The sequence below is a fragment of the Pogona vitticeps genome, chromosome 4 (genome assembly GCF_051106095.1).
Source record: "Pogona vitticeps strain Pit_001003342236 chromosome 4, PviZW2.1, whole genome shotgun sequence".
Classification (NCBI taxonomy): domain Eukaryota; kingdom Metazoa; phylum Chordata; class Lepidosauria; order Squamata; family Agamidae; genus Pogona; species Pogona vitticeps.
The window spans coordinates 112,188,023-112,214,990 of record NC_135786.1 but is presented as its reverse complement, the minus strand read 5'-3'; the positions used below and the strand labels follow the sequence as shown (position 1 = coordinate 112,214,990).

General features: G+C 39.3%; 1 protein-coding gene across 1 annotated transcript in view; it reads left to right on the top strand.

The window, feature by feature from the left end:
• Positions 1-26,968, top strand: part of HMCN1 (hemicentin 1) — a 372,920-nt gene that overhangs the window by 203,733 nt on the left and 142,219 nt on the right. Inside the window, exons 38-50 of the mRNA XM_078393073.1 lie at positions 1,264-1,365; positions 2,564-2,740; positions 7,421-7,572; positions 9,587-9,710; positions 12,425-12,600; positions 13,354-13,450; positions 16,569-16,691; positions 17,538-17,699; positions 18,314-18,595; positions 20,446-20,613; positions 22,827-22,940; positions 24,083-24,169; positions 25,271-25,462. Of these exons, the coding sequence (XP_078249199.1) occupies positions 1,264-1,365; positions 2,564-2,740; positions 7,421-7,572; positions 9,587-9,710; positions 12,425-12,600; positions 13,354-13,450; positions 16,569-16,691; positions 17,538-17,699; positions 18,314-18,595; positions 20,446-20,613; positions 22,827-22,940; positions 24,083-24,169; positions 25,271-25,462 (1,956 nt within the window). The remainder of the gene's footprint in view (positions 1-1,263; positions 1,366-2,563; positions 2,741-7,420; positions 7,573-9,586; positions 9,711-12,424; positions 12,601-13,353; positions 13,451-16,568; positions 16,692-17,537; positions 17,700-18,313; positions 18,596-20,445; positions 20,614-22,826; positions 22,941-24,082; positions 24,170-25,270; positions 25,463-26,968) is intronic.

Sequence of the window (26,968 nt, the reverse complement as noted above, 5' to 3'; positions counted from 1 at the left end):
GACATGCAATTGGTGGAATATGACACGGAGGAGCAGGACTATCAAGGAGCATTATGTTCTTGGACCAACACAAGACCTTTCCCTTGGATAATCATCGTAGGCCTGTGAAATGGGAACATCAGTCACAGAATTCTTGGCTGCTTCAAGTACCCTGATATCTGTTGGAAGTCTGACTTTCCCAAGAATGTGAACTCCAAAAATGCTTCACTTCCTTTGCTAATACCTTCATTTTGGTAAAGAGGAGCAATGGGACTAGCTATCCTAGAGACAATAGTAAAGGAAAGAGAAAGTTGAGCACATTTTTTTCAATAAAAAGCGATGAATGCATGGGTAGAAACAGCCAAAGAATGGAAAGTGTTATCTAAAAAGCAAGATATTGAAGTCAGTGCCACAAACTATTCCTACAATAAAAAAAAAAAATGGAGACATCTCAAAAGATTAGCATGGCTTTTTAAGCGGTTTTTGAACAACTGGCTGTGCAGGTAGTATGACTGGTAAACATGTGGCTTCTTGGACCACAGTCCATGTTTCCATGAAGGCAGATCTTTCAGAGACAATGTTAGTGACATTCAAATTAACTTTTGTTACTACTGTGCAGAAGGCAGGGATGTAAGATAGCTTATTGGTTTTGAAATATATTTCCAGTAAGGTTAGGAAATGCTTATTTTGAGAGCTTGTGGATCAGCTTTAATCTAGCGTCCTGAATATGGCAGATAAAAAAAATTGAGTCTCATACAAGCCCAGAAAGTGTTAGAAAAATAATCATTCTGCCCAGGGGACTTCCTCGGTGATGTGTAGTTCCTCTGAGTGCAACTTCATGTGTGTTAGAGCTGCTGTTGGAAAAATATAGTAACTTCAGTCCCTCAACATTCTTATGTACTTTACTAGTTCTGACCTATAAATTCCTAATAATAATAATAATAATAATAATAATAATAATAATAATAATAATAATAATAATAATTTATTGTCATTGTAAGTATATACACAGTAGACCACAGCAGTTTTTCAAAGGCTCTGTGGTTAGAGATATGTTGCCACCCCACTAGCCTGTCTCTATGAAATCAATTTGCTTTTCTTGAGAAACATTTAGTTGCACTGACAGTGTCACAGAAGCCTTGCTTCTGTGTTGGTAAATGTAATGGGGTTCACAGTGTCACAGAAACATGCTAAACACAAAGAAATTTGATAAGCATAGAGAAAGTCTGGGTGTTGTATGGCTTAGGAACTGACAGTCCAGCATAATTTTCTACTTTTTTCCAGAGCCTCCCAGTCTGAAGGATGCAGGAAAAATGATAAATGAGACAGTGATTGTGAACAACCCAATACAGCTTGAGTGCAAAGCATCTGGAAATCCTTTGCCAGGTACAGTCACATTAATTATTTAGCACAATTCACAGTTTTCAAAATGGCTGACTGGTCAAGCAAACCCATAATCATACAAGCAATGTAACTGTGCTTAAATGGACATGTTTACGATCTGTGCTTCAGAACTTTGCGTTCATCACCTGAAGGTCTTGATCACTTTCAGATGGGGAGGGATGTGGGATAAAGTTTATACACACTTTCCCATCCACATCACCTGTTTTAGTCCTGGACATGGTTTCAGATGCCATGCCTGAGTAGGACATAGATGTGCCACTGATTACTCAGCAGTTGCATTTGTGATGAGACTGCATTGACAGAAACAAAAAGTTTCAGCTGTGATGTTTAGTCTGTAATGTCTCATGTTTCCATAAAAGGCTTCGTTTAACGCTGCCCTTCTAGTGTATGAGTATGCTCTTTCATTGCTTTAGACTCTATCTCCTGATGGAGTTCCCCATATAGACCTCTGGGTGTTTCAAGTCCCAAACATATAGATAAGCACCACCGTGTTGCTCACTTAGAGAAGAGTCTAACTCTGAGGCTGCATGGCCTTTTCTGGCCTGTACTTCCTATTAATGTTAAAAAAAAGGGAAGCTGCTGTCAGTGCTTCCTGGGAATCAGAGATCTTCAGGAAATGGTATCTATAGAGCCTAATGGGCAGCAGGACTAGAACTCCCAACTATCATTCTCTAGAATGCCTTCAATATCCTATCATTCCATGGTACAAACAGCTAAATAATAATTTGATGGAATTTTAGCTGGTACCTTGAAACTGTCATTATGGTATATGGTAGTAAGTGGCATAGGTTGTCATAGGGGTTATACTCCACAATATAATCAACAAAGAATTTTTTTAGCAAATTAAGAGACGGTAGATGAATGTGGCTGCCCTCTGGAAATTGTGAACAGATAAACAAATAGCCCAATGAGGAAAGCAAGGTTAGGTGGCTTAAACCAAATAAGCTGTCTCCTGGGCAGTTCTTTTTTGTTGAGCTTGTTTGGAGTTGAATAGTATGAAGGTTATTTTATTTTATTTTATTGTTAACTTTGGCTAACTTTCTCCTCTTCTGGAGCAAGAGAAAAAAATCATTCCCTTTTTATCCTTTTCAAGAGCTGTAGGCTTCTTGATGACCCAAGAATAGTCTGTCTTGCCTCTGGGCAGCTTTTATAACTTGTGCTCTCTTATTTCACTTTGCAGCTGTCACATGGTACAAAGATAACCACCCTCTCACCACTACAGCCACCATCATGTTCTTGAACAGAGGTCATGTTGTACAAATAGACACTGCCCAGATCTCAGACAGTGGCATTTATAAGTGTGTTGTGGCAAATGCAGCAGGAGTAGCTGAGCTGTTCTACAGTCTTCAGGTTCATGGTAAATTTTACTTATGGTGAAGAAAAAAAATGCAATGGGAGGGGAATGGGTCACTGCCTTTCACCTGAACTTCCCAAATTTTACTGTGTGCACTTAGTACCTTCCAGTAGTTAAAATCAGTTTCCCATGGTGGTTCAAGAAAAAGCAAATGGTTTGATTCTATATCACTGATGTAAATTAAAAGGAGAAAACATGAAATTCTGAAGTTTTTGCTTCATAGAATTAAGCAATGTCATGTCTGGATGACAGATATTTCTGTTGTTATTTCAGCAAATTGATTCATTTTTGTCATTGTTTAAGTTGCTTTCAGCCTTTCTGAACTATCTTCAACCCCACTGAACAACACTGATATTTCCATTGGCCAGTTGTACCACTTTGGCCTCATTTAGACATAATGACAAAGTATGATTCGTTATTAGTTGCATGAGCTGGAACAAGCTTCAGGCTCATATGCTCGCCTTCATTCTTTCCATGCAAAGTGACTTCACTTAAATTTATATTCCATCTCTCTGTGTGGTTGGTGAAGACTTATTTACCTGGCATTGGGTAATTATCAAGTTCCGTCAAAGCATTTACTTTTCTATAGTCCACACAAAATCTAATTTCATTCTGAATTTCTCCTTGGGGAATCTCTTTTGGCACAAGTGCAACAGGGCTAGACCAAGAACTTTGGCTGGGAACTATGACACCCATTTCGAGTGTGAGATTTATCTCTTTTTCAATTTGCTCATCATGTGCTCCGGTAAGGTGATGAGCGTATGGGGGGAAGGGGGTTCCTTAGTATCCGTTTTGTGCTGAATTAAAGAGGTGTTACCAGGTTTATTAGAAAAAAACCAGATTGGTACTGTTGAATGAGGTCTAAAAGTCTCTTGTTGAGTTTCAGGAACCTCTGGGTTAAAATACACCTCCTCCCAATCACCAGCATTCTGAAATTCTGTCAACATATCAACAATCCCATCTTTCTCTGAGTCCTTGACAGCATTGTATCTCAGCACTACAGAAGATTTTTCAATATAACACTTAAGATTGCTAGCATGATAAACTTGAGACTTTCTTTCTCTGTCAGACATTTGTACCACATAATTAACATTTCCCAGTTTCTAAATCACTGTTCCTGATCCTTGCCAGTTAATCTGAAGTTTACCAGTTTTAAGAGGGTTCAGAACCAATGCAAGGTCCCCAACATTGAACTCTCTATGCCTGGCTTTAGCATCATGAAAGGACTTTTCCTGTTTTTGAGCAGATTCAGTATTTTCCTTAGCTATGCTTTGAATCTGACTAAATCTCTTTTGCAGCTCATAGACATACTGTGCCACTGGCAAAGAAGCATTTTGAATTGCACCTTCCCAGTCCTCCTTGAGGAGATCAAGTGGATTTCTTAGTGTTTTTGAGAAAATTATCTGACTTGGAGTAAATCCACAGCCACCTATTGTAAATCAGGTTGGCTTTGAGAGCGGGGTACTGGCTCTGCAGCGTCAAGAAACTGGTCCCTATCATGAAACTGAGATTGTGGCCGGGCGTCTGCTAACCTTGCCTGGCTACATGTTCTTACTCCAAACATTTCTCTCTTTTGTGCTTTCCAATTTTCCTATAACGTATCATTTCCCAAAAGAATGCATGGGGCTTCACGAGAGTCAGGAACCAAAAAAAGTCACACTCCTTCCCAGTCTTGAGTCTCACTCTAACCAGAGGAGCTTACTGGCGCTCCTCAGCCCCTCCCAGTTTGCTGTTAACTCCTCCCATGCCTGTAGTAGGTACATCTGCTGCTTGGTAGTAACATTCATCTCCTGATGAACTGCCTTCTGTAAGGAAATCCTGGTCCATCATGGCATTCTCCTTTTGGCTGATCTGTCCTGTCCTGACTTTTGAGGCCTGACTGATTACTTTGATTTTTGGCTGGAGTTGGAGAGTGGCTGGCTTAACAGGCTTACTTTTTTCTCCAGTTAAATGTGAGCAAAATGTACCCCACAATGAAAAGATACAAAAGGGGTGCTAGCAGCCATAGGTTTGGAAATAGTTCCTGGGGCAGCAAAAGGATGTGCTGGGGTGTAATTAATCTTCTGGGGAGATTTATGAAAGCCTGGCTTCTTTGGGCTTTCCTTCCTTCCTTCCTTCCCGAGGCACTTAGTATGTCAGCAAAAGTCTCTTGTTGATACGTAAAACATCTTGCTGCTGCTCAGCCTGTTCTTTAGCCCGGCATCTCAGCAACTCCTGCTTCTCCTCCTGATGGGTCTCCTGATTCCTTATCCACCTCGTCTGCTCCAGGCTCCCAGCCAACTGTGTGGGGGAGTGCTGTTCCATTTTGGGCCAGGTGCCAGTTTCTCTCCCTTGAACATGGCCACGTCCTGTGCCTCCAACAGCTCCCTCCAATTTACATTGTAATCATTGTGTTTGCCCCACAGTAATCAAATTGCCATAATCTCCAACCACATGATCCGCTTAGTCCTGAGAAGGAGTATCATGCCCCACAATGTCTTCTTGTGGATCATAGTACTCATCATCCACTGCCCATCGCACTGCTGCTCTAACTCGCTACACAAAGTAACAAACCAGGAAAGCTTCCAGTATGCTCATTAATCTTAAAACAGTACAATTCTAAAAGGGCAAACCTTTTTATCTTTTAATTGCAAACCATGGCAAGCTCCAAAAACAGACATCAAAACACAAAACACCAAGGGTGAGAGCTCAAAAGATCTCCCCGCTACCACCATGTCAGGAAAGTGTCTCCTTAGAGAAGCCATTCCACTAGGGGGAGGAGCCAGAACTGTAGTTCTGAACACCCACCACCTTTTCTCTAGATTGGGTGAGACCTAGGAGGTTTGTGCCTGGCAACTATGGGCAAGTGTCTGTCCCTAGATTTCCAATTGCTCACTTAAGCTTAAAACTCTTTAGCTGTGTATGTTGAACCTTATACACCAGCCTTACCAGGTAGGACACCCAAATAACAAAAAAATAGCAAACATAGCCCTTGTGGCTAAGGCACTTTGTTTAGGCACTTTCTCCCTTGACCTCAAGAATCACAAATATAAAATATTTATTCAAAAGGAGTCAAAAGTTATAAAATAAAAGGAATACAAAAAGATACAATTTTACTGGTTAAATGCCAAGCATCTAAGTATTAAGTAAGCTTCTGTAAGACTTTCCCACAAAACAATAAAATGATTAAGTAGCTAATAGTTTTACTCTTAATGACTAGGCTGTTCTAAGTCACCATGGCTAAAATCTCCCAGTCAATCAACAACGGCTTTAAACCTGTCATCCATTTTCTCTTCTCCACTGTGCACCCCCCCACTTAAGCTCTCCTTTCTGTAACTTAAATCAAAGGCTCTGCTTCATGATGGTATCCAATCAGCATACAGTCCTTTGTTCACAAATCTACATCCAACTTCCCATCATTCTGTCTCTTGTTCCGAGGCTGGTAAGCCATTATCAAGAAATGTTATGTTTATTAGTCTTGAGATGTGGCATTGGCTCTTCTTCCACAATAACAGCTAGGACTCTGGCCGAGATGAACCACCTGCAAGTCCTGGGAAACAAGTACTACAAAACCCATATTCTCACATACTTTATAAGCTAATTCTTTCTGGTCATTGTTCAGTTCTTTTGCCACATTATCAAAATACTTCCTTCCTTCCTTCCTTTGTCTAAATTTACATTGATTTTAACAATTGTTATTTTATAGGACAAACTGTTTCTACATTTTGCATGTATATACTTTATGAAAAACTGGTTGGCTCTCAGTTGAATATGTCATGTTTGTATAACTGTCATGTTAATTTCTGTGACCAATGCTGACATAAGAATTGTCTTATATGAAAAGAAGCTTCCATCATAAAATAAGCTATTGAACTAAAGAGTGAAACAAAACATTAAGGGGAATGTGTATTCTCTGTGATTAACCTGTGAGCTTTCATGGACAAGTTCACTTCCTCAGATCAAGAAGTGGTCTGTAACTAGTCAGAATTCAACATATGCTAAAGCCAAGATACATATGTGAGGAAAATCACATGCTATAACAGACTCTTTTGAGGGAGTATATGTTCTGAAAACATGCCAAAATATCCTTTAATTTGACCTTAAATCTCGAGTTCTTGTGGCTTAGATACATGTCTTTACACAAATTCCATCTCCTCTTTGAAAAACAGGCCTGCAATTCTAGTGCTAAAAAACTGTGTGCAGGTTTGTGAAGGCTAAATTCTTCTATTGAGCTATAAATGTCTGCAGCTCTTTGTAATATTAATTGACCAATACTGACCTTGATTAATACATTTTCCTGGGAGTTATTGATGGTGCCATGTCCAACTCTAGTTTGTGCACCAGTCATTAATTGCAGGAAAATAATTAGCATCACTGATAGTATCTGATTTAAGAAAAAAATAGCACAATTAAAGAGGAAAAACAAAACTTGAAATCCAAAAAAATATTAAAATTAATAAAAATTAAATGGAAACCCAGAAGTTTAGTAAATAATGTGTAAAACTAGCAAATTTCTCAGTGTTGTCCTGAAAAGAGAAGAATGTGGAGATAATGTTTAGCTGAGAGAGAGAGAGAGAGAGCTAGTTTGGAAAAAAAATGTATGTGCATACAAAATTCAAAAGCATACACAAATGAAAACTTATAGACCAAAGCTGTATATCTGCTCCAAACTCATACGTTTTCTCTCATTTCTTTTTGTTTAAGTTCCACCCTCCATTTCTGGTGAGACTGAAATGGTAACTGTTGTGGTTAATAATCCAGTAAGGTTGGAATGTGAAGCCCGCGGCATCCCTCTTCCCATTCTGACTTGGCTCAAAGACGGCAGCCCCGTTTCTAGTTTGGCCAATGGACTCCAGGTAACTTGATGCTACTTTTTAATAACTATTATCTCTCATAGGACAACTTTAATTTGTTTAAAATATAAACTGTACTTTGTTTAATGTATAGGGGCTCCTTGCATAGTTAAGAGACTTTCCTGAATCCCACCCTGGAAATGGGAGTAGATAAATTTCCTGTTGACGCTATTTGACATTTTCTGCTCTTTTTCTACCATTAAAAAAAAAATAAAAATCTGCTTGCGCCTTTGTTTGATGCACAACAGTTGTAGAACTTGGAAAACCACATTTATATAAAGACAATGGGAAGAAAATAGGGATTTGATCTGGCCTAATCTTGCTTAATCTGAACACTTAATTTATGCTTATCCTGCTATATTTATACTAATCATGTTTAATCTAACCATTTTAGGGTAGGAATAAGCTATGCTATAAACGTTGTAGTAAAAGCCATCTATAAACCATGAGTTGAAGAGCACTATAGAAAATAAAACGAAATAGAATGAAATAAGACAACACTGAAATATTTCTAAAGACATGTTAGCGATGCTGTCAAAGTTGGCAACTTGTAACACTCACCTCCAATCCAAGACAAATGTTGTCACTTCTAGGGTTTTGCAAATCAGATAAAGAACATTTACCTATTTCCCACTTTCTTTATTTGCTAATTGTATTGGGGGCCAAGACCTGAGTCACTCCCACTCAAGCATTCTAGAAGATAGGAAGGGAGTCACTCTCTGCTTTCAACACCAAATATGCTGCAACACATTAAGGAGGTCAAGAGGCAATCTTACCTTAACAACAACATGGTTGGGAGAAGAATCGTTGCACTGTTGCCTTGCTAACAGTATAATCATGAGAGCAATGAGAACTGATTTCATGCAATAAATTGGATGTGGAAAAAAAACATATTATTGTATGCTTTAGGGAAATACCCAATTTATAAAATGAGTTCTTTTGTCACTAGAAATGTTTGGCACAAATTTGAATGAATAAATAATAATAATGCACTTCTCCCTTCAGCAACACTGGAGTTTGCGCGTTTGATGCCTGTATAGTTCAAAATCCATTTATAACTCTTATGCCTCACAAAATGTAACTATGAAGCATAAACAGTTGATTCATACACACACACACACACACACAGAGAGAGAGAGAGAGAGAGAGCTCTCACAACCTGCATCAGTCTCCTGGCATGCCCGAGCACCCTCCCCTGCTACCTTATGGAGCTGGCACACTAGGGGAGCAGGATGGCCAGGCCACCATTGGACTGGGGTCCACCACACTGCCAACAACGGGGGCCTCAGTAAGTACAAAACTCAGCTTTCCCAGGCCACTTCCTGGAGACAAACAGTAGCACAGTATGTGTTGAATTTTTATTTATGGAAATATTGATTTATTCATTTATTTTTAAAAATCCATGTATAACCAAAACTGTGCTGCTGAGATCCACGCAATTCAAGGAAGAAGTGTGAATTAAACAACAACATTGCATTGATTTCATATTGCATTTTTTGTGACATTCACAGTTATCCTCCCACATTTTAAAGACTTCTTGTTCTTTCTTTTTAAATCATTTCCCCCCCATATATATGAATTAGTGTTGCCAGTTTCTGGGCAGTTCACAATATACAATAAAGCCATACACTAAAGCACTGTATAATAAATGCAATAAATCCAATAACTATCTAAAGCTACCTTTATTTTTTTTTTAAATAAAATCCCATCTGAACATCTAAGAATAATATTCACACTAGTAGAAGACAGCTTTATATAATTCAGTCTTAAGTAGCTTCTTATAAATAGAAAAGGATGGTGCCTGATGAACCTCTGCAGGAAGCTTATTCCAAAGGGCCACAACTGAGAAAGCTCAGTTCTTCATATTAGGTTCTTTGGCCTTCTTGGGTGTTACAACATCAAGGACTGTGAGAAGTGTGTGGGATGGGTAGCCGTCTTGTGGAAGAGACGTTCAGTGGAATATAAGCATGCTTGTCAATTACAATCACTCAACTTATGACACTTATCCCAATTTTAGATTCTTTCAGGAGGTCGTGTTTTGGCACTAATTAGTGCACAGATCAGCGATGCAGGGAAATATACATGTGTTGCAGTGAACGCAGCGGGGGAGAAACAGAGGGATTTTGATCTCAGAGTTCATGGTGAGGACCCTTGAGAAATTCCCTAAACAAACACTCCATAAGAAATGCCATCAACTGAAATAATGCATTTTTTTATTTTTAAAAAAGGACGAGAGACTGACAATATAGTCTATGACACCTTTAACATATCCAATAAGTTCTGGAACCACTTTCAGGAGGACTTTGTGTATGCTTACACAGTTGGCTTTTGTAGAAGCAGCAATGTTTTCTCTTCAGACCCACAAGACAAAGATACAAATTTGTGTTTGCGTATTATTCTTGTGTTATGCATGTTATTCTTGTGTTGTCATGATCAGGCTAAACTCCCTTTGAGTTTGACAACTCTACCTTAAGGAGTCACACTAAAGTCTGTTTTGTGCTTCCTTACTCTCAGCACATGGAATGGCCACACACCAAAATCACCTGTTCCCAGAGCTATGAAATATGGATAGGCAAGTGTTCTATGTTCTAGTAGTGAATGTACAAGAAAGATGTACATAATCACTAGTGGCTAGGTTAAATCAGAAGTGGGGAACCTGTTGTCATCCAGACAGTGGTGGGCTACTAAACTCAGCTGGGGCTGAGAACAGCTGGTCCAGCAACATCTGAAGGAGCACAAGGTCTCCATTTTTCGTTCAGATGTCACTAGTGTTTGGTTTGCACAGACTGTGGCATTTAAAATGAAGAGGAGAGAATACCTACATGTTTTCTGTAGTTTAACACACTGCATTAATACATTACAGGTAGTTTTGCTTCCGGCATTTTTTAGGGTACACTAGAAAGAGGGAGCATTGCACTTCATAGCTGATGTTTTAACATGTTTATCTTAAATTTAATATACAATTGTTAGATATGAATGTTGGTAAATTTATGTTAAGTACAATATCATCAATGTAACTTGCAGTTTTGGTGCCTGGGACCCTGCTGTCCTATAGGTTACGTTTGATTCACTCAAGACTAGCACATACATTACAGGGCAGCCGCAGCAGTGGAACATGACACTGCTGGAAGATCTTTCATAGACAAGGGCAGAGGCACTCAAGCTTACTCTTGTTAAAACTATACAGAAGGAGGCAATGGTAAATAACTTCTTAATATTGTATACCTTAAAAATTCTATGATGAGACTATTCAAAATGAAACGAACACTGAAAGATGAGACTTCCAGATAAAAAAAGCAGTCAGTCCCAGAAGAATTGCGAAGGATAAATACGTGTAGCATTGTTCTCAGTGAAACAATATGAGTAAAGCTGAAAAGACATTCAGCTATTGATGTGCAAAGATGCAAAAGGAGAGTCTGATGCTGCATGCTCAAAATTGTAAAAGAAGAAAAGGGGTGTGTCAATATCATAATACATGATGTAAATGAACTAAAGGAGTAGGATATTTTTCATCACATGATTATAAAGTGTTTTACTCTGGAAATGATAAACTGAGAAGAAACGGGGTGGGTCTGATAGTGAGAGGTGATGTAGCACAAGCAGTTTTGAACTATAATGTAAAATCTGACCAATTAATACAAATCACAGTTTGCAGAAAGCCTAATTTGAATCAGATGATGGATAGGCTTTCTTCTTCAGAAACATGACCAGGAGCACACTGTGGTACATACCATGAACTGTTAATAGCAAAAATAAATTAAGAAGAGCACTAAAAGAATAATGTCAAAATATGGTTTAATTATCATCTCTGATTAATTCATCTGCAACAATTTGAATTCAATACATGAAATCTAATACTGCCTTACTTAAATGACACCAATACATTATGCTGGTAAGGCCACACCTGGAGTATTGCATACATTTCTGGTCACCACACCTCAAAAAAGACAAAGTGGAATTGGAAAAGGTGCAGAAGAGAAGGACTAAAATGATGACTGGGCTGGGGCACCTCCCTTATGAGGAAAGGCTACAGTGTTTAGGGCTCTTTAGTCTAGAGAAAAGGCGCCTGAGGGGGGACATGATGGAGATGTATAAAATTATGCAGGGGGTGGATTAAGTGGATAGAGGGAAGCTCTTTTCCCTCTCACACAATACCAGAGCCAGGGGACATCCACTCCAATTGAGTGCTGGGAGAGTGAGAACAATGAAAAGAAAATATTTTTTTTTACCCAGTGTGTTGTTAGTCTGTGAAACTCCTTGCCACAGGACACAGTGATGGCATCTGGCCTAGATGCCCTTAAAAGGGGGTTGGACAGATTCCTGGAGGAAAAGTCCATCACAGGTTACAAGCCATGATGGGGATGTATAATCTCCGGGCTTAAAAGGAAGGTACCTCAAAATGCCAGATGCAGGGGAGAGGTATCAGGAGACAGGCATCTATCTCTCATTGCTCACAGGCAGGTGAAAGGCACACCAGTCCAAAAATGGACTGTCAAAGCACTGTGTGTTATTTTCAGATCAGAAAGAGCCCCACCCTGCCTATTCCAGGCAAGATTATTAGCCCAGAGGAGACAGGTATCTAGTTGTCTCATGTGTTCTCAGAGGCATCTGGTGGGGCCACTGTGAGATACAGGAAGCTGGATTAGATGGGCCCTTGGCCTGATCCAGCAAGGCTCTTCTTATGTTCTTACAATAATCAGCATATTCAGATAGTCAGCTCTGAATATGGCCACGGTTTATTATGAGCATGTTGATTCTGTAGGGAAAATTTACAAAATTTGTCTTCCGTTTCTTCGTTTTTCATTCTCCGGTGCAAGGAGTTAAAAGTGAATTTTTAAAACATTTGTTCATTCAGTTCCACCTAACATTATGGGAGAGGAACAGAATGTCTCTGTAGTTATGGGAGAAGATTTAGAGCTCCACTGTCAGAGCAGTGCCATTCCCCCGCCCACCCTATCATGGTTGAAGGATGGCCAGCCAGTCCTGAAGAAGTTTGGCCACAGCATTACAGAAGACGGCAGTGTACTGAGAGTAAGTTTAAAATGTCTGAGCTTTCTCTCACATATCCATTTCATCTTTATGACTGTTGATGCTAATTGCACAAGGATCACTAAGGCTTCATGTCTATTATTGAAGTTCTTTTCTTTGAGCCTTTCATGGATATTTCATTGTTCCAGGTTTCATCAGTTCCCACCAGTAAGCCAGTTGCTCTGCAAAACCATGTCCTGCCTGTTTGTGAACAGAGCATTTTCTGTCTTCTGTTTTTCACTATCAGTGAATTGGAGAAAGGAAATCAACTGATGCCCTTTAAATGTTCCCTAGTGGCTTGGGAGTGGCTTAATCAGATGCCAATGCAGCATGGCTGGATGCTGTGCTTGACTGTCCTTTCTAGGCAGTCCAGGCTGATGTTGTGCTCTTTTTCCACAAAACGTACCCCTGAGCCTAGGAGAATGTTTAAATGGCACCCACAGGACATTTAAAGGAATAAGAATTTATGATTTGTGGCTCTGTCTCTAAACCACTCTGCTGTTGGAGCTCCCATGTTTACTTAAGGCAAAATTTGGTGGAATGTAGAATCAGAAGAAATTCTGTTTAGCTATTGAACCATAGCACCCTTTATCAAATTTTTGGGTGGTACAGGTAGTACTTCGTATTGATTTAGTTAGGGGAACAAAGCTTTATATGTCACACCACTCAGTAACTATTCATTGCCTTTGCAGATTATTATGCAAATATGTACACATAAATGGTGGCCAAAAGAATTCTTTCTTTGTTTGTTGCTAGATTGAAGGAGTTGAAGCTAAAGACACAGGACGATACACTTGTGAAGCAACAAATGCGGCTGGGAAAAGGGAGAAGAACTACAATGTCAATGTGTGGGGTAAGACTGGCAACCCTAAAGAACAAGACTTTAGGTTTTAGTAAATGAAAATTGATTCCTCAGTGCATAAATATGAAAAGGATGTAAGCAGTAGAGGCTGACCCTTCAGGGTTTGTAGGACAGTGGCTCTCCTCCTTGTGTTTTACAGTCACCTATTTGACCTATGGCTGGCATCTTCAGAGGACAGGAGTTAGAACTCTGTCTGTCTAACTTCTAACTCCTGTCCTCTGAAGATGCCAGCCATAGAGACTGGTGAAACGTTAGGAAAAAAAACCTTAAGAACACTGCCAAACAGCCCAAAAAACCTACAACAACCATTGGATCCCAGCTGTAAAAGCCTTCAAGAATACAAAAATGTCTCGCCCTGTCTACTGCCGACTGCCTTTTCCTCTCCCCATTAGTTACAACAAGCACCAGCTGCCATTGATGTAAGGAATCTATGTTTAAGAAACCTCACTGAATACATAGACCTATTAGCTACTTCAAAACCTGAGAACTGCTACTTAAAAAAAGAAGAAGCAGTTCATTTTGTGGTCTCCTGGATATAGGGTAAAATGTATGAAGGGCAGTTCTTCATGTTTCTGACAGGAGAATGAGTGCCAGTAATTTTGTCTTGGAATTCGGACCTCATGTCATTCACCATATTGAGCTGAAGCAAGTTCCAGTTACCTGAAGGATGAAGCTTTGCTGTCAGTAGCTGATGTCCATTTTCACTATTTGAATAAATTTGGGTTTTCAAATGGCTAGGATCTGCCACTGAGCTAACCCAGAAATTTGGTGAAGACATCCATTTTCCATTGCCCTTCATCACAATATATGTCCATATACAGACCTACACGTATGGGCCTGGTTCATATGATCTCTTCATAATAATATTGTGCAGAAGATTTTTTCCATTAGAATTTTGTTCATCATCTTTCAATTGCCTTCAAAAAAGAATTTCAGAGGAGGAAAACCTTCAGGGAAATTATAAGGCATAAAGACCAGAATTCTTGTACTGATGTTATGAAGTGACTGAGAAGTGTCTGTTCACTTCTTGTCTTCATTGCACAGTCACCTTAGGCAGCTAGAAGCCTCCTTGGCTTCCCACACCTCATTTAAAGCCCAAGGGAAGATGTTCAAGAGGAATTTCTTCCACAAGCATTTTCAGATCACTACATATAGGCCAGCAGGGAAGAGGGAGAATGATGAAGAGAAATCTAGCAGAAAGAAAAAATAAATGTAGCATGTTCCTATCACTATCTGTCTGTCTGTTCTCTCTCTCTCTCTCTCTCTCTCTCTCTCTCTCTGTCTCTGATAGCAGATGGAGTTGATGCAAAAAATTAGTGAAAGAGTTATCTGTGATAGGGAAGAATGCATAAGCTTGAGGTTTTCAGTCATTTTCACCCACAAGTGCATCCTAAATGGTGAAACTGAATGTGAACCAGGTGTCGTACACTTAGGGAATCACCACACGGAAGTTTGTCTTGCATTGATGCAAACTTCTCTGTAGTGCTTCCTACCATTTTAATTGTTGTTGTAGTTCATACAGAAATGTTTAATTATCCTGGTAAGGTATGCTTCATGTATCCATATATCACACAGCTCCCCTCTCTGCTGTTACAACCATCTTTATACCCACCCATTTCACCATCATTCAAATCCCTTTGTTTTTTAATGTTTAGCAAATGAAATAACACTTAACTGACCAAACAGTTTTTGAATTAGTGCACTATAGTGCTAAAGTGGGATTGCATTGCAATTGTAGTCCTTACCAGTATGAGCAAAATGCAGGCCAAGGTAGTAAGGTACTCTACAACACCACACCTCACCCTGTCCATTATCAGTGATGTCATTTGGACACACCCTAAAAGACCAATATAGGTGCTCACAGAAGCCAAAAGCAGGTCAAAATAATGAGAGTTTAAAAAAAAAAACACAAGCCTTTCCAATTGAATAAAATATACTGCACATTCATGCCAAAAGACTGGATCTACTTGTGATTAACAGTAACGTATGATCAACAGAATAAATATCAAAAGAAACAATGAGAAACATAGCATAAAACATAGGAAAAATGCTCATCTAGTTGCTCCCTTAGTTCATTTCAGTGAAAACATGTGCACTTCATTTTTTTCTGAACTGCAGCTATTGAAAATCTGTGATTTTATGATAGGCAAAGGGGAAAGGGTCTCTCCACCCACCCCCACTGTATTGTCCAACAACATGTATAGTATTTATCCACCAAGTTGCTATTTAAACAATGAGGATATACACTCCTCATCTGCATGTTGCTTCTTTGGTCTTATGAAAACCCAGTGTAGACAATGCTGTGTTTTAATATCCTCCTTGATCCTTGAGGATGATATTCCAGCTTGACTTGTTAAGTATCTAGGTCACGGGTAGTAAACCTTGGGCCCCCAATATATTTAATTCCCAGAAGCCCCTGCCTGTGTGGCCAGTGCTAAAGGACATAGGAGATGAAGTCCAAAATATCTAAAGGGCTAAAGTTTTCCATTCCTTCATCTTTCTCTTTCAGAAAGCATTTTATAGTGGCCTTTTCTCCGCAGTTTTAGTGGGAACCATGAATTTGCCTGTGAAAATCATCTATGGCTAATTGTTTAGAAATAAATTATTTGTTTGCATGCTTGGGGCCAGAAGCATTGATGGAAAGCCTTTTGTGTTGTAAATCCAATAAATCTATCTATTCCCCAGAGCTGTTTCCAGAACGAGGACCAGAGATTTTGTTCAGCAGTATGTATAAAAGGCTTTGCTTCTTGGAGAATTTAGTCAGTTTACAAGTTTTAGGCATGGAAGACTGAAATATAAGGTTTAAACTGTTGAAATGCACCACTATATATTATAATTGCTGCCAACTCTACAACATATGTTATCTGTGTACTTTTTAAAAGTACAGAGAAAAATGTTAGAGGGTCAAATGGAAATGTTTTGTTGCTAAAATATTTTGAATAAACTAAGATATTCCTCTGCCATGTTTATCACATTAAACTGTGAGGAACTCAAACCCTGCAAGAATCTTCTGTGAAGGATTTTTATTCTACTGGATTCTTTGCCTGCTAATGTTAACAAATTTTATTATATTTATGGTTAAGCATTATTTTGATATTTCCCACTCTAGTGCCTCCAAGTATTTACAGTTCTGATGCACATACTCAGTTGACTGTAATTGAAGGAAACCTTATCAGTATGATATGTGAGTCCAGTGGCATTCCACCACCAGCCCTCAGCTGGAGAAAGAATGGTGAGTGACCTCTTTTTGGAAAAGTTCTCTTGTGAATCAAACAATGTGCCATCTGACCTCATAAGCAGAAATTTGGTTCCTATAGCCTAGATTTGATAACATATGTTTGATTCTAAGGAATCCTTTGCTTTAACAGAAGGTGCTTTCAAATAGCCTAATTCAAGGTCAAAATATATGGTTAGAGAAATCCATTTGGAGAAGGAGTGCTCCCTTGAAAGCAGTGTGTTTCTAGTAATAGGTTAAAAGGAGAAATGTGTTTGTTGCGATTATCTCTGACATGTTAGCAACAGTTTCCTTTGCATTCCAAATTCTACAGTCTTCCATAATGAAAGAGATCATGTTGCTGGGGGTGGGGGTGGAGAGAAGCACTGTAGCATTTATCTGAATGTGTATCTTGCCACCCCACCTGTGGCTGCATGATTGGAGCAAAGGAGTCATTCATGTAACATTCATCCCCACTGCCAATTCAATTTGTGCCCATTGTAGTGATTTGCATTTGGGCTTGATTTGGTTCAGATCAATTTGTATTTTGGACATAAATACATGAAATCTGGTGACGGCGTAGTCATCATAGTCTGACTTAAACCTGTGGAATCAGAGACAGGTAGATCCATGGGATTTTGTGTTTGTAATTTTTAAAACTTTGCCTTTGAAAAAGCTATGACCTCACACACACCCAACATACACATAAATACATGGAAGTTTGAAATCTTATGTCCACCACAGAGTAAGTGACAGACAACTGCAGGAATGTTTGTGGCAATTAGCCCTGTAGTATGTACTATATTGTACCCTATGTTTTGTGTTCCTCTTTTAATATGAGCCAGTAAAGTATTTCTTTTGCAGGGGCTCCCCTTCTGGTTGACCCTACTGGCAGGATCCGAGTGTTATCTGGAGGACGACAGCTGCAAATTTCTATTGCTGAAAAATCAGATACAGCATCCTATATGTGCATGGCTTCTAATGTAGCTGGAATGGCAAAGAAGGAATATAGTTTGCTAGTGTATGGTAAGTCATTATACAAAATTAACTGTCGTGTTTGTTGCTTAGAAGACAGTTGCTGCATAAATCTCCAGAAAGGTTAGTCAGTTGTCTGCTGCAACAGAATCATCAAATGTTTTATTTGACACCTTAGTGACTAACAAGTTTTATCTGTCTTTCATGAAATGCCAGCAAAGAATATTTTAGTGGTTGCTGTGGGTTTTCAGGCTATTCGGCCATGTTCTGGAGGTTTAACCTCACTAAACTATTGCCATAAGCATTACTGGTTGTACAGGGTTAATGTTATTCTACTACAGATCTGTGTACTAAACCATTAGATATGCATTCCCCTCAACTCATAACATAATCTTTCTGAACTGTTTTTGTCACTGTCTGTGTCTATCATTCTTACCTACCACACAGCATTCCAGTCAGTACATCCTCCTCTAATTTCTCAGCCAATCTTTACCCATACACAAAAGGACATTTCCTGTCAATCAGTCCACAGTACCAGTCGCTCCACGCATGTATCCCTGGAACTAATTATATTAATGTACTGTACAACGAAAGAGATATGTATGATATTATAATGTTATAATATGATTCTAAACTTTAGAATGTTGTTTTGTTTCTCTAAATAGTTCATCCTACAATATTGGATGGTGAGAGCCAACAATCGGATGTGACTGTGACCCGGGGGAATGATATTTCATTAGACTGCAAGGCAGAAGGTATTCCACAGCCAACTGTCACCTGGATGAAGGATGGTCAGCTGTTAGTCAACAGGAGGGGAGCCGAAATACTGAATGAAGGACGCCGTCTTCAACTTAAAAACACTCAGGTGTCCGACACGGGCCGCTATGTGTGCGTTGCTGTGAATGTGGCAGGACTGGCCGACAGGAAATATGACTTAAGTGTTCATGGTGAGCAAGGAAACTGTCTGCCACAGAAGACTTACATAAAGGTGGATGTTTGATTTCAAATGAGCCAGGCCACAACTCCATTCTATTCTCTTTCTCTAAGGGGGAATAAGGCAGATAATTTCTCAGACAGATTTGTGGCACTAGAGGAAACATATGGCTTTATGAGCAAGAGATATGAGAAAGACTATGTAAGAGGTATATAGTTGTTAAAGCAAGGTACAAAACCTACCATGGGACACATCTAATATGTAGCTTTTGCCACAGAATCTTGCTACTTCTTTTGGTGGTGTGTGCTCTGTAATTCTACTGTTATATTGTGTGAAAGAAAACACCTCAATTCCTTAAAAACGCAAGCTTCCTTTTCAAGAAAGTGGATTTCCTCCTAAAAGTGAAGTGCTTCTATTCTTATCAAGTATGTATCTTGAACTACTGTGGTGTAGCATAGTAATTTCATTTCCCTGGAAGGCAATTGGATTGTTTTGTTGCTTAAAAAATTAAGGAAAATTTAAAGCAGTAACATTTGGAATAACTTTATGTCAGTAGATTACTATCTATGGAAGACATTCAGAAGTATTACAAAGCAAATGAAACAAATGTTTGTCTCATAGTTCCTCCTCCCTCTATATATAGAATAGTGATGAAATGGGCTGGCAATATTTCCCTAAAAAGATGACTGTTGCTTTCCTTAGGCTGCAGTCTTACACATGTCTCTTAAATGCTATTGAAGTGAATTGGATTTAAATCGCTTTGTGAGTGAGCACAGCAAACAGTCAACTAATTAATCTTGGGTTTAAAAACACACACACATTGGTATAGGACTGCCTTTTATAGCACCAAGTAACTAAATAGCAGAGCCTATCATGAGGCTGAGGCCAGGAGGGCCATTTGGCTTGCGGCCTCACATTCATGGAAGGCCTTAAATTGAAAGTACACTACAATATTTGTAACCCAGTTTGGCATTTCTTCGTATTTGTTTTAATATATCAAAAGTCTCATAACTTTTTGAGTGCCGTGGGAAAGAAGAAAGGTAGGAGATGTGCTGTGGGGAAGGAGAGGGTGTGGAGGGCAACCCCTCTTCAGCAGTGGATCTGGTTTTACTTGCTTGTGTGCATAGTGTTTTTGTTTTTAAAACATTTTAAATACCTGTTTTGGGTTTTTTTTTGGAAGGTATTAGAAATGTGGGAAATCTTGTGTGCCTCATGAGCATAAAACCCCAGCATTGCCCAGCAGGAGCACATGACACTTCTATAGCTACTAAATGCAAAGCAGTTACTGCAGAAGCATTTCTTTTTTTTTTTTTAGTTTTTATTTATCTAAAACATAAACATAGAATACACAAATCAAAATACAATTCTTCATGTTGTATGAATTATAGGGGCTTCTCTGCCACCTGAGTGCAAATTTCATTTCTGCTTCAAGAAGTAATGGGAAATAGCAGCAACTGCTGTGTTTGTTGGGGATGAAACAGCATTTTCCCAGCAACTCAAAATGCACAGTAGGAAAAATGTGCAAAACTAAAGTGTTTCATTGACTGTGGTCTGATATAGGCGTATGCTTTATTGTCTGTGAAAGGCCCTTTGAAATTGAATTTATCTTTCCAGTTTATTCTCTCTTCCCTCAGCATTACTTGAAGGGATTAGATGTAGATATCCCCTTCACAGTTTGGCAAAAGGAGCTTACTGCTCCAGTGTCACAGTTCAGAGCAGAGGTTCTACATGTGGCCTGAAGCATTTCAGCTGAAGCAAATATTCTCTGTTAAAGTTCTCTGTTAAAGTAGATTTCTATAGCTCATTAGCGGACTAGTGTTTTCTTATGTGCTTTGTTTCTGTTTGTTTTAATTTTTTTAATAGTCCCTCCAAGTTTTGTGGGAGACCTGTCTGTGCCTGAAAATATCAGCACTTTGGAGAAAAATCCTGTCACTCTGATTTGTGAAGCCTCAGGAGTTCCCCATCCGTCAATAATGTGGCTAAAATATGGGCAGCCCATATCTTCAAGTAATTCTGTAAGAATCCTGTCAGGTAAGGGAGAATACAGCATTGGAATTAAAAAGTTACTTTTTCAATAAAGATTCATGAAATCTGTTCTTTCAGTAAAATGGTTGATTTATAGGCCTCCTATCTCTTCCAGTAGCTATCTTAAAATCCTGTCAAATAAGGAGCAGTACTAACAAATGTAAGAAGTTACTTTTTATTTTAAAAATTCAATGAGAAATATATTTTGCAGTAGGTTTAAGGTCAAGAAATGTGCAAGCATGTGGAAAGGCTCCACGGTCAACAAACTGCATCTCCAAATTGTTTATGCAGTTTGCTCAAAAAATTGTGTAATGGTGATATTATCTAGAAAGAGGAGATCATGGCTCACAGGTCCAGCTAACATAATCATATTTTTCTAGCATTTTTGTTTTGGTGTGCAGAGTGTTAGACATGATTTTTTTACTGTTCAAATTCTAGGTTAGCCATAGACTTAGCTGGCTTTGGCTGAAATCATCATCTGTAAGTTATACTAAGAGTAATGATGTCATCAGCTGTGGCAATTTTTCAGAAGTAAGAAAATTCCTATTCCCACCTCCAAAGACCTTGAGGATCCTGTGGAATCCCTTATTGTCACGATCCTCATACGACCCCTGATTGTTTCACCAAACTAAGAGCTGATGCTACGTGTCTTTCAGCTGCCACCAGTTGATTACGTCAACATTATTTAATTTTAATAATAGAGGTCCAGACAATGTGTCATTTTAAAAGAAACAAATAGAAATTGTTTATTGTTACATATGATAATAGTTCAAGCAATGTTGTTAATGTTGTTCTTAACAAACATCCTCCTTCATCTACTCTCAATCACCACTCTCTCGCCCAAACTCCAAAACTCTCTCCCAGTCTCCCAATCTCCTCAACTATCTCCTCCTCCCCCTGCTGCTGAGTCTCTTATATCTTGTGACTCCGCCCCTCCAGGACTCCCATTGGTCTATGCAGATAGCATATAAATATTCATGACCTGGGAGGATGCCACACATATATTGAGGAAGCTACTGAGGGCCATGAAATGGGGGAAGTCTTTAATTTCTAATGTTGCAGTTGTAGGGATGAATTTAATGGCAACAATCATTTTTTGAAATTGAAAACTCCTCCCTTCATCCTGCAGCCCCCCAGCAGCATCCCCACAAGAAAAGGGATTCCATGGGAGCCTCAGGACCTTTGTGAGTGAATCAGAAATGTGCTATTTCTTGCAGAGTTTTGAATTTCTGGTAAAATTCCCTTTTCGCTAGGCAATAGAAATCCACAGAGGAGAACAGTTTCAAGTTCCCCAGAATCCACCCTTTTCTCATTCACTGGCATTTAAAGTCTCAATAACTCACTCTGAGACATTTGTGGGAGAAAGCATTTTAAAAATTATTTATTTACAGTTACTTGGAGGTACAGACTTGTGTATGTTGCTTTCTTTACTGGACACATATTTAGCAGCCAATAGAACAGATCAGTAACTAACAATTGCCACCAACAGACAAAAGAGAGGAGAAAAACACTCAGCAGAGAAGCGGTGCTCTCACTTAATTCAAAGGCTAGAAGTAATTAGTGCTGGATAAGTATATTATCTCCCCGACCTGGACATGTGCCTCCCAGTCACACAAACTACAGATAGCATATGAGGTTGTAAATTAAACTCCAGCTTTATTTCTGAAATAACATACTGAATAACTTAAGGAACAGGATTTCAGCCATTATGTAAATTGTTACTTCTTAGCTACATATCACACTTCCCCCATTTGTTAGGCTGAAAGAGATATATTCCAACAATGTGCTGAAAAAAATATTCTACCTCTCTCCAGCCATTCTCATTCAGTTTTATAGAAAATAAATGGCATTCATATGTTTAAAATCAGAGAAAATATTGATGGAATTTTCATGGGTGGGGTTCTTGGTCTCACCTGAGTTATGAGATAGACGAGGAGCTTCCCTGTTTGTATTTTGTTCAATGTGACTGCTGCCACACCTGTTGATGGTATATAGTCTGCTTTCTTCATATTGTATGTTCTGAATTGTAGGGACTTCTCTGCCACCTAAGTGCAAACTTCATTTGCTTTTGATTTACCCAATCATAATTCTGCTCTTCATAATCCTGAGCAAGTCTGTAATAGAAAAGGTATAGTATATTGACAGCTCAGAGGAAGATTGAATTTGAGAGTCAGACTTTATAATAATGAATGAGTTAAAGTGTTTTCTTTTCTTTTCAGGTGGCCGGATGTTGCGTTTAATGAAAGTGAATGTGGAAGATGCAGGTCGTTACACTTGTGTGGTGACTAATGTTGCAGGAGAAGAGAGGAAAAACTTTGACCTTTCAGTTTTAGGTTAGTTTTCAACTTCTGGAAGGGCAATCATAGAATTTTTGTTTCTTATTCGTGAATGGCTTCCCTACTTTAAAATTCAAATACATTTGGAAAAATGGCATAGCCAATTGGTAGCCCCCGAAATGAGGAATGTTTCTCCATCCAGAAAGTTGAGAGGATAGAGAAATGAATTTGTAAATTCTAAGGAGAGAAACCTCTCCCCTTAAAACTTTGAGGAGGGGGAGGCACCTGCAAATCTCCAGCTTAATTACTCAGGGTTCCGGGAGTACCTCTGGATTCATCTCTGAGTCTGGGTGCCCAGGTTTTGCCCAGGAGTGCATTTGCACCGTTAAAACTGGTGTGCCAACTCTTTCCATTCTTGGAGAAGTCTGATTTGACCTCAGTGAGTCATGCCTTAGTTACATTCTGGCTGGCTTGCTGTAATACACTATAGATAGGACTGCCTATGGAAAGTGACAGGAAACTTCAGTGGGTCCAAATGCAGTAGCCAAATTGCTAACTGGGGCTAGACACAGGGATCACACAAACCCCTTTTTACAGCAGCTGCATGGGCTGCTGATCTATTTCTAACAGAAGTCAAAGTGATGGTTCTGACTTATAAAGCCCTAAATGGCTTGGGCTCAAGCTGTCTCAAGGACTGCACCTCCCTTTCTCCTCAGGCAATCTTTCCCTATGTGAATGGCTGCCCAGTGGGTTTTTTAAAAGAATGGAGTATTGTACCTGATTGTATTGAATATGTTTTGGTGTTGCGTATGCCCCATGGAGAACATTTTTTAGCAATAGTTCAGTTGGGGAACTGAGGACTGGCCTTGGGGGGGCATTAGCAAGCTTTATGTTGTCCTTCAGTGCACAATCTCCGCTCCTGCACTAAATTAATTTGGCTAAAGGCAACCTGTGAGGGTGGGATACCTCCCTCTACCATTTTGGGATCACTATCCCTACTCATTTAGATTAGAAGAGACCTGATATTTTATGCATGCTGGAATTCAGCACACAACCATTTGGGTTGAGACAGCTGACAATGGAAGCAACATTTTTTATTCCTTCCTAGTAGTGACTCATGCAAAGAATCATGTCATTTTATTATGTTTCCCTATTCTCATGTGTGTTCATACATGTTTTTTGTTTTGGCAATACAAAAGTTCCTCCAGGCATTGTAGGAGAAAATAACTTGGAAGATGTGAAAGTAAAAGAGAGCCAGAGCATTATGCTGAAGTGTGAAGTGACAGGTAAATTAAAGCTGATCTTGCTTGTTTACATTTGTCTTGCCTGCAGAGATATTTCTGTATTAATACCTATTTAGTTAGCCAGGTGGAACAGGAGGGAACAAATACTGACAATCTGGACTATGATTTGCAAAGCATGGACAGCCAGTGTTATACTGCTGAGCACTTAGTCATTGTGAAGAATTAATTTTGTCCAAAATAAGGAGGAAAATGGTAGACACAAGGTATAGCCAGACAACCATCTTTTTCTATCACAAAATGATTATACTTTTTCATGCTACAGAAAGCTTGTGGTGTGTATGTATTGTTATCTTGATCACAGGAAGTTACTAAGAGTACTCATTGAGTTGGTTGGGGAATCAATAGGAAGCAGTAAGAAACTTAGGTAAATACCACTTTTGGTCTGCAGCTTTTCATGGCAAAAAACATATAGGCTGAAATCCTGTTTTGCAACTCTGTGTGTGCAACATTGATGATGTCATCAATAGTGGCAAAACTCTGTTGATTGAGGGCTTCCTTTGTTAATTTCAGGATGCACATGACGCTGGCTCATCGTGTACAAATTGCATGCACCCTGAAATCATCTTTAATCCACCTTCAATCAGCAGCAATTTGCACTGATGACATCATCCCTATTGTGCACATGGACCTACACAACAGGATTTCAGATGCTGTTTGTGTTAGTTTAATTGATCACTAAGTCTTATTAGTGAATATTATCACAACAATTAAATTTTACAGAGTTCTTCTTCAGCCCTAGGTACATAAAAATTCCTTCCATTTTAACCTTGGATTCACTTCTAGTGACCTCTACAGATCATCAGATGATAGGTTTCTAAGGAAATACTCTACCTGATTAAAATATTTTTAAAAAACTACCAAACATTAATCTCTGGCTTGTTAATATTATACAGTACTTCCCAATTCTACAAAGCTGAAAAAAAAACTTTTTTCCCTAGTAGATTAAAGTGTGATACAGATTTTTTACTTTGTGTTTTGAGTTTAAAAACCTGTCAAACAGATAAATGTTTAAAATATCTGTGTTGTCTTCAAAGTGCACAGTTATTAATACTGAACAAATATATCTCACTTGGCCAAAAAAAGGAAACCCCATCCCAAAAATTACATGGCTAAAAGACGGTCAACCTTTTCTGGAGGATGATGAGCATCAATTAATGTCCAGTGGTCGCTTTCTTCAAATTACAAATGCACAAGTAGCTGACACAGGGAGATATACTTGTGTTGCATCGAGCGTGGCTGGAGACAAGAGCAAAACCTTCAGCGTTAATGTATTTGGTAAGATTTTGGGGTGGTAAAAAAAGGCATTTCAGTTCAGTTTCATGAAAGAAGATAGATTTGTTTGGATTCAATTTGTCAGTCAATAAATGTTTTTACATTTTTAAATGTAACAAATGTAACAAATTGTAAATGTAACAAATCTGCTTGCCAAACAGATAGCAACATGGTTAGAGCTTGGTACTAAGGCCCCAATGGGAAGTCAGAGGGGTGGGCTGAGTACTGTGAATGTGAGCGTTGCCCTTCGGATGAGTGTGGGCTGTGTGCAAATCTCCTTTGAAGTGCTTCCAGCCCATCTAGTGGCTCAAATGATCTGCAGCAGATTGGGGAACCTTTTTAGGGCTGAGGATAAATTTGTTCTAAGCAGACATGGAGGGGGGCAGATATATAGCTACAGTGGTTGGAGCCATAACACACAGCTGGCAGGGCCTCTGACACCCCAACTAAATGGTTTCTTGGACTCCACTCACACGGATACATACACACACATGCATGAACTCCTGAGTGAATGTCAAGCTCAGGTGGTTCTGATCAAGGCTGCATCTCAGTCAGAAGTCATCTCCTCTCTCTTTTTGCCTTTCCCCAGTGGGGAAGACAAGTGGAAGGTGAAACAAACTGAGTTCCAACGTCAGTTAAGAGACTGCACCTTAGTTGGGAACTGCTCTCTCAACCCCTCACCCTTCTGTGGAAAGAGAAAGGGAGTTCACGTTGGAGTCCTTCACAGGTCAGATGGAAAGATGCAGAAGCCTTCTGCACTGAAGACTTCCCATCTGGCCTCTTGCAACTCTGGGCTGATAATCTTGCCTGGAATAGGCAGGATGGGGCTCTTTCTGATCTGAAAATAACACACAGTGCTTTGACAGTCCATTTTTGGACTGGTGTGCCTTTCACCTGCCTGTGAGCAATGAGAGGTAGATATCTTTCTCCTGATACCAGTCCCCTGCATCTGGCATTTTGAAGTACCTTCCTTTTAAGCCTGGAGATTATACATCCCCATCATGGCTTTTAATCTGCAATGGACTTTTCCTCCAGGAATCTGTCCAACCCTCTTTTAGGGGCATCTAGGCCAGATGCCATCACTGTGTCCTGTGGCAAGGGGTTCCACAGACTAACAACACACTGGGTAAAGAAATATTTTCTTTTGTCTGTTCTCATTCTCCCAACACTCAATTGGAGTGGATGTCCCCTGGCTCTGGTATTGTGTGAGAGGGAAAAGGGCTTCCCTCTATCGACTTTATCCACCCCTGCATGATTTTATCCATCTCAATCATGTCTCTCCTCAGGCACTTTCTCTCTAGACTAAAGAGCCTAAAATGCTGTAGGCTTTCCTCATAAGGGAGGTGCCCCAGCCCAGTTATCATTTTAGTCCCTCTCTTCTGCACCTTTTCCTGCATATTAGTTTATTTATTTCATTAGATCCTTAATTTCACACATTAAAAACCCCAACATCCATGGAAGTATAGAAACGTAATGAGTTATCTACTTGGCAGAGTCATGTTGTCTTCT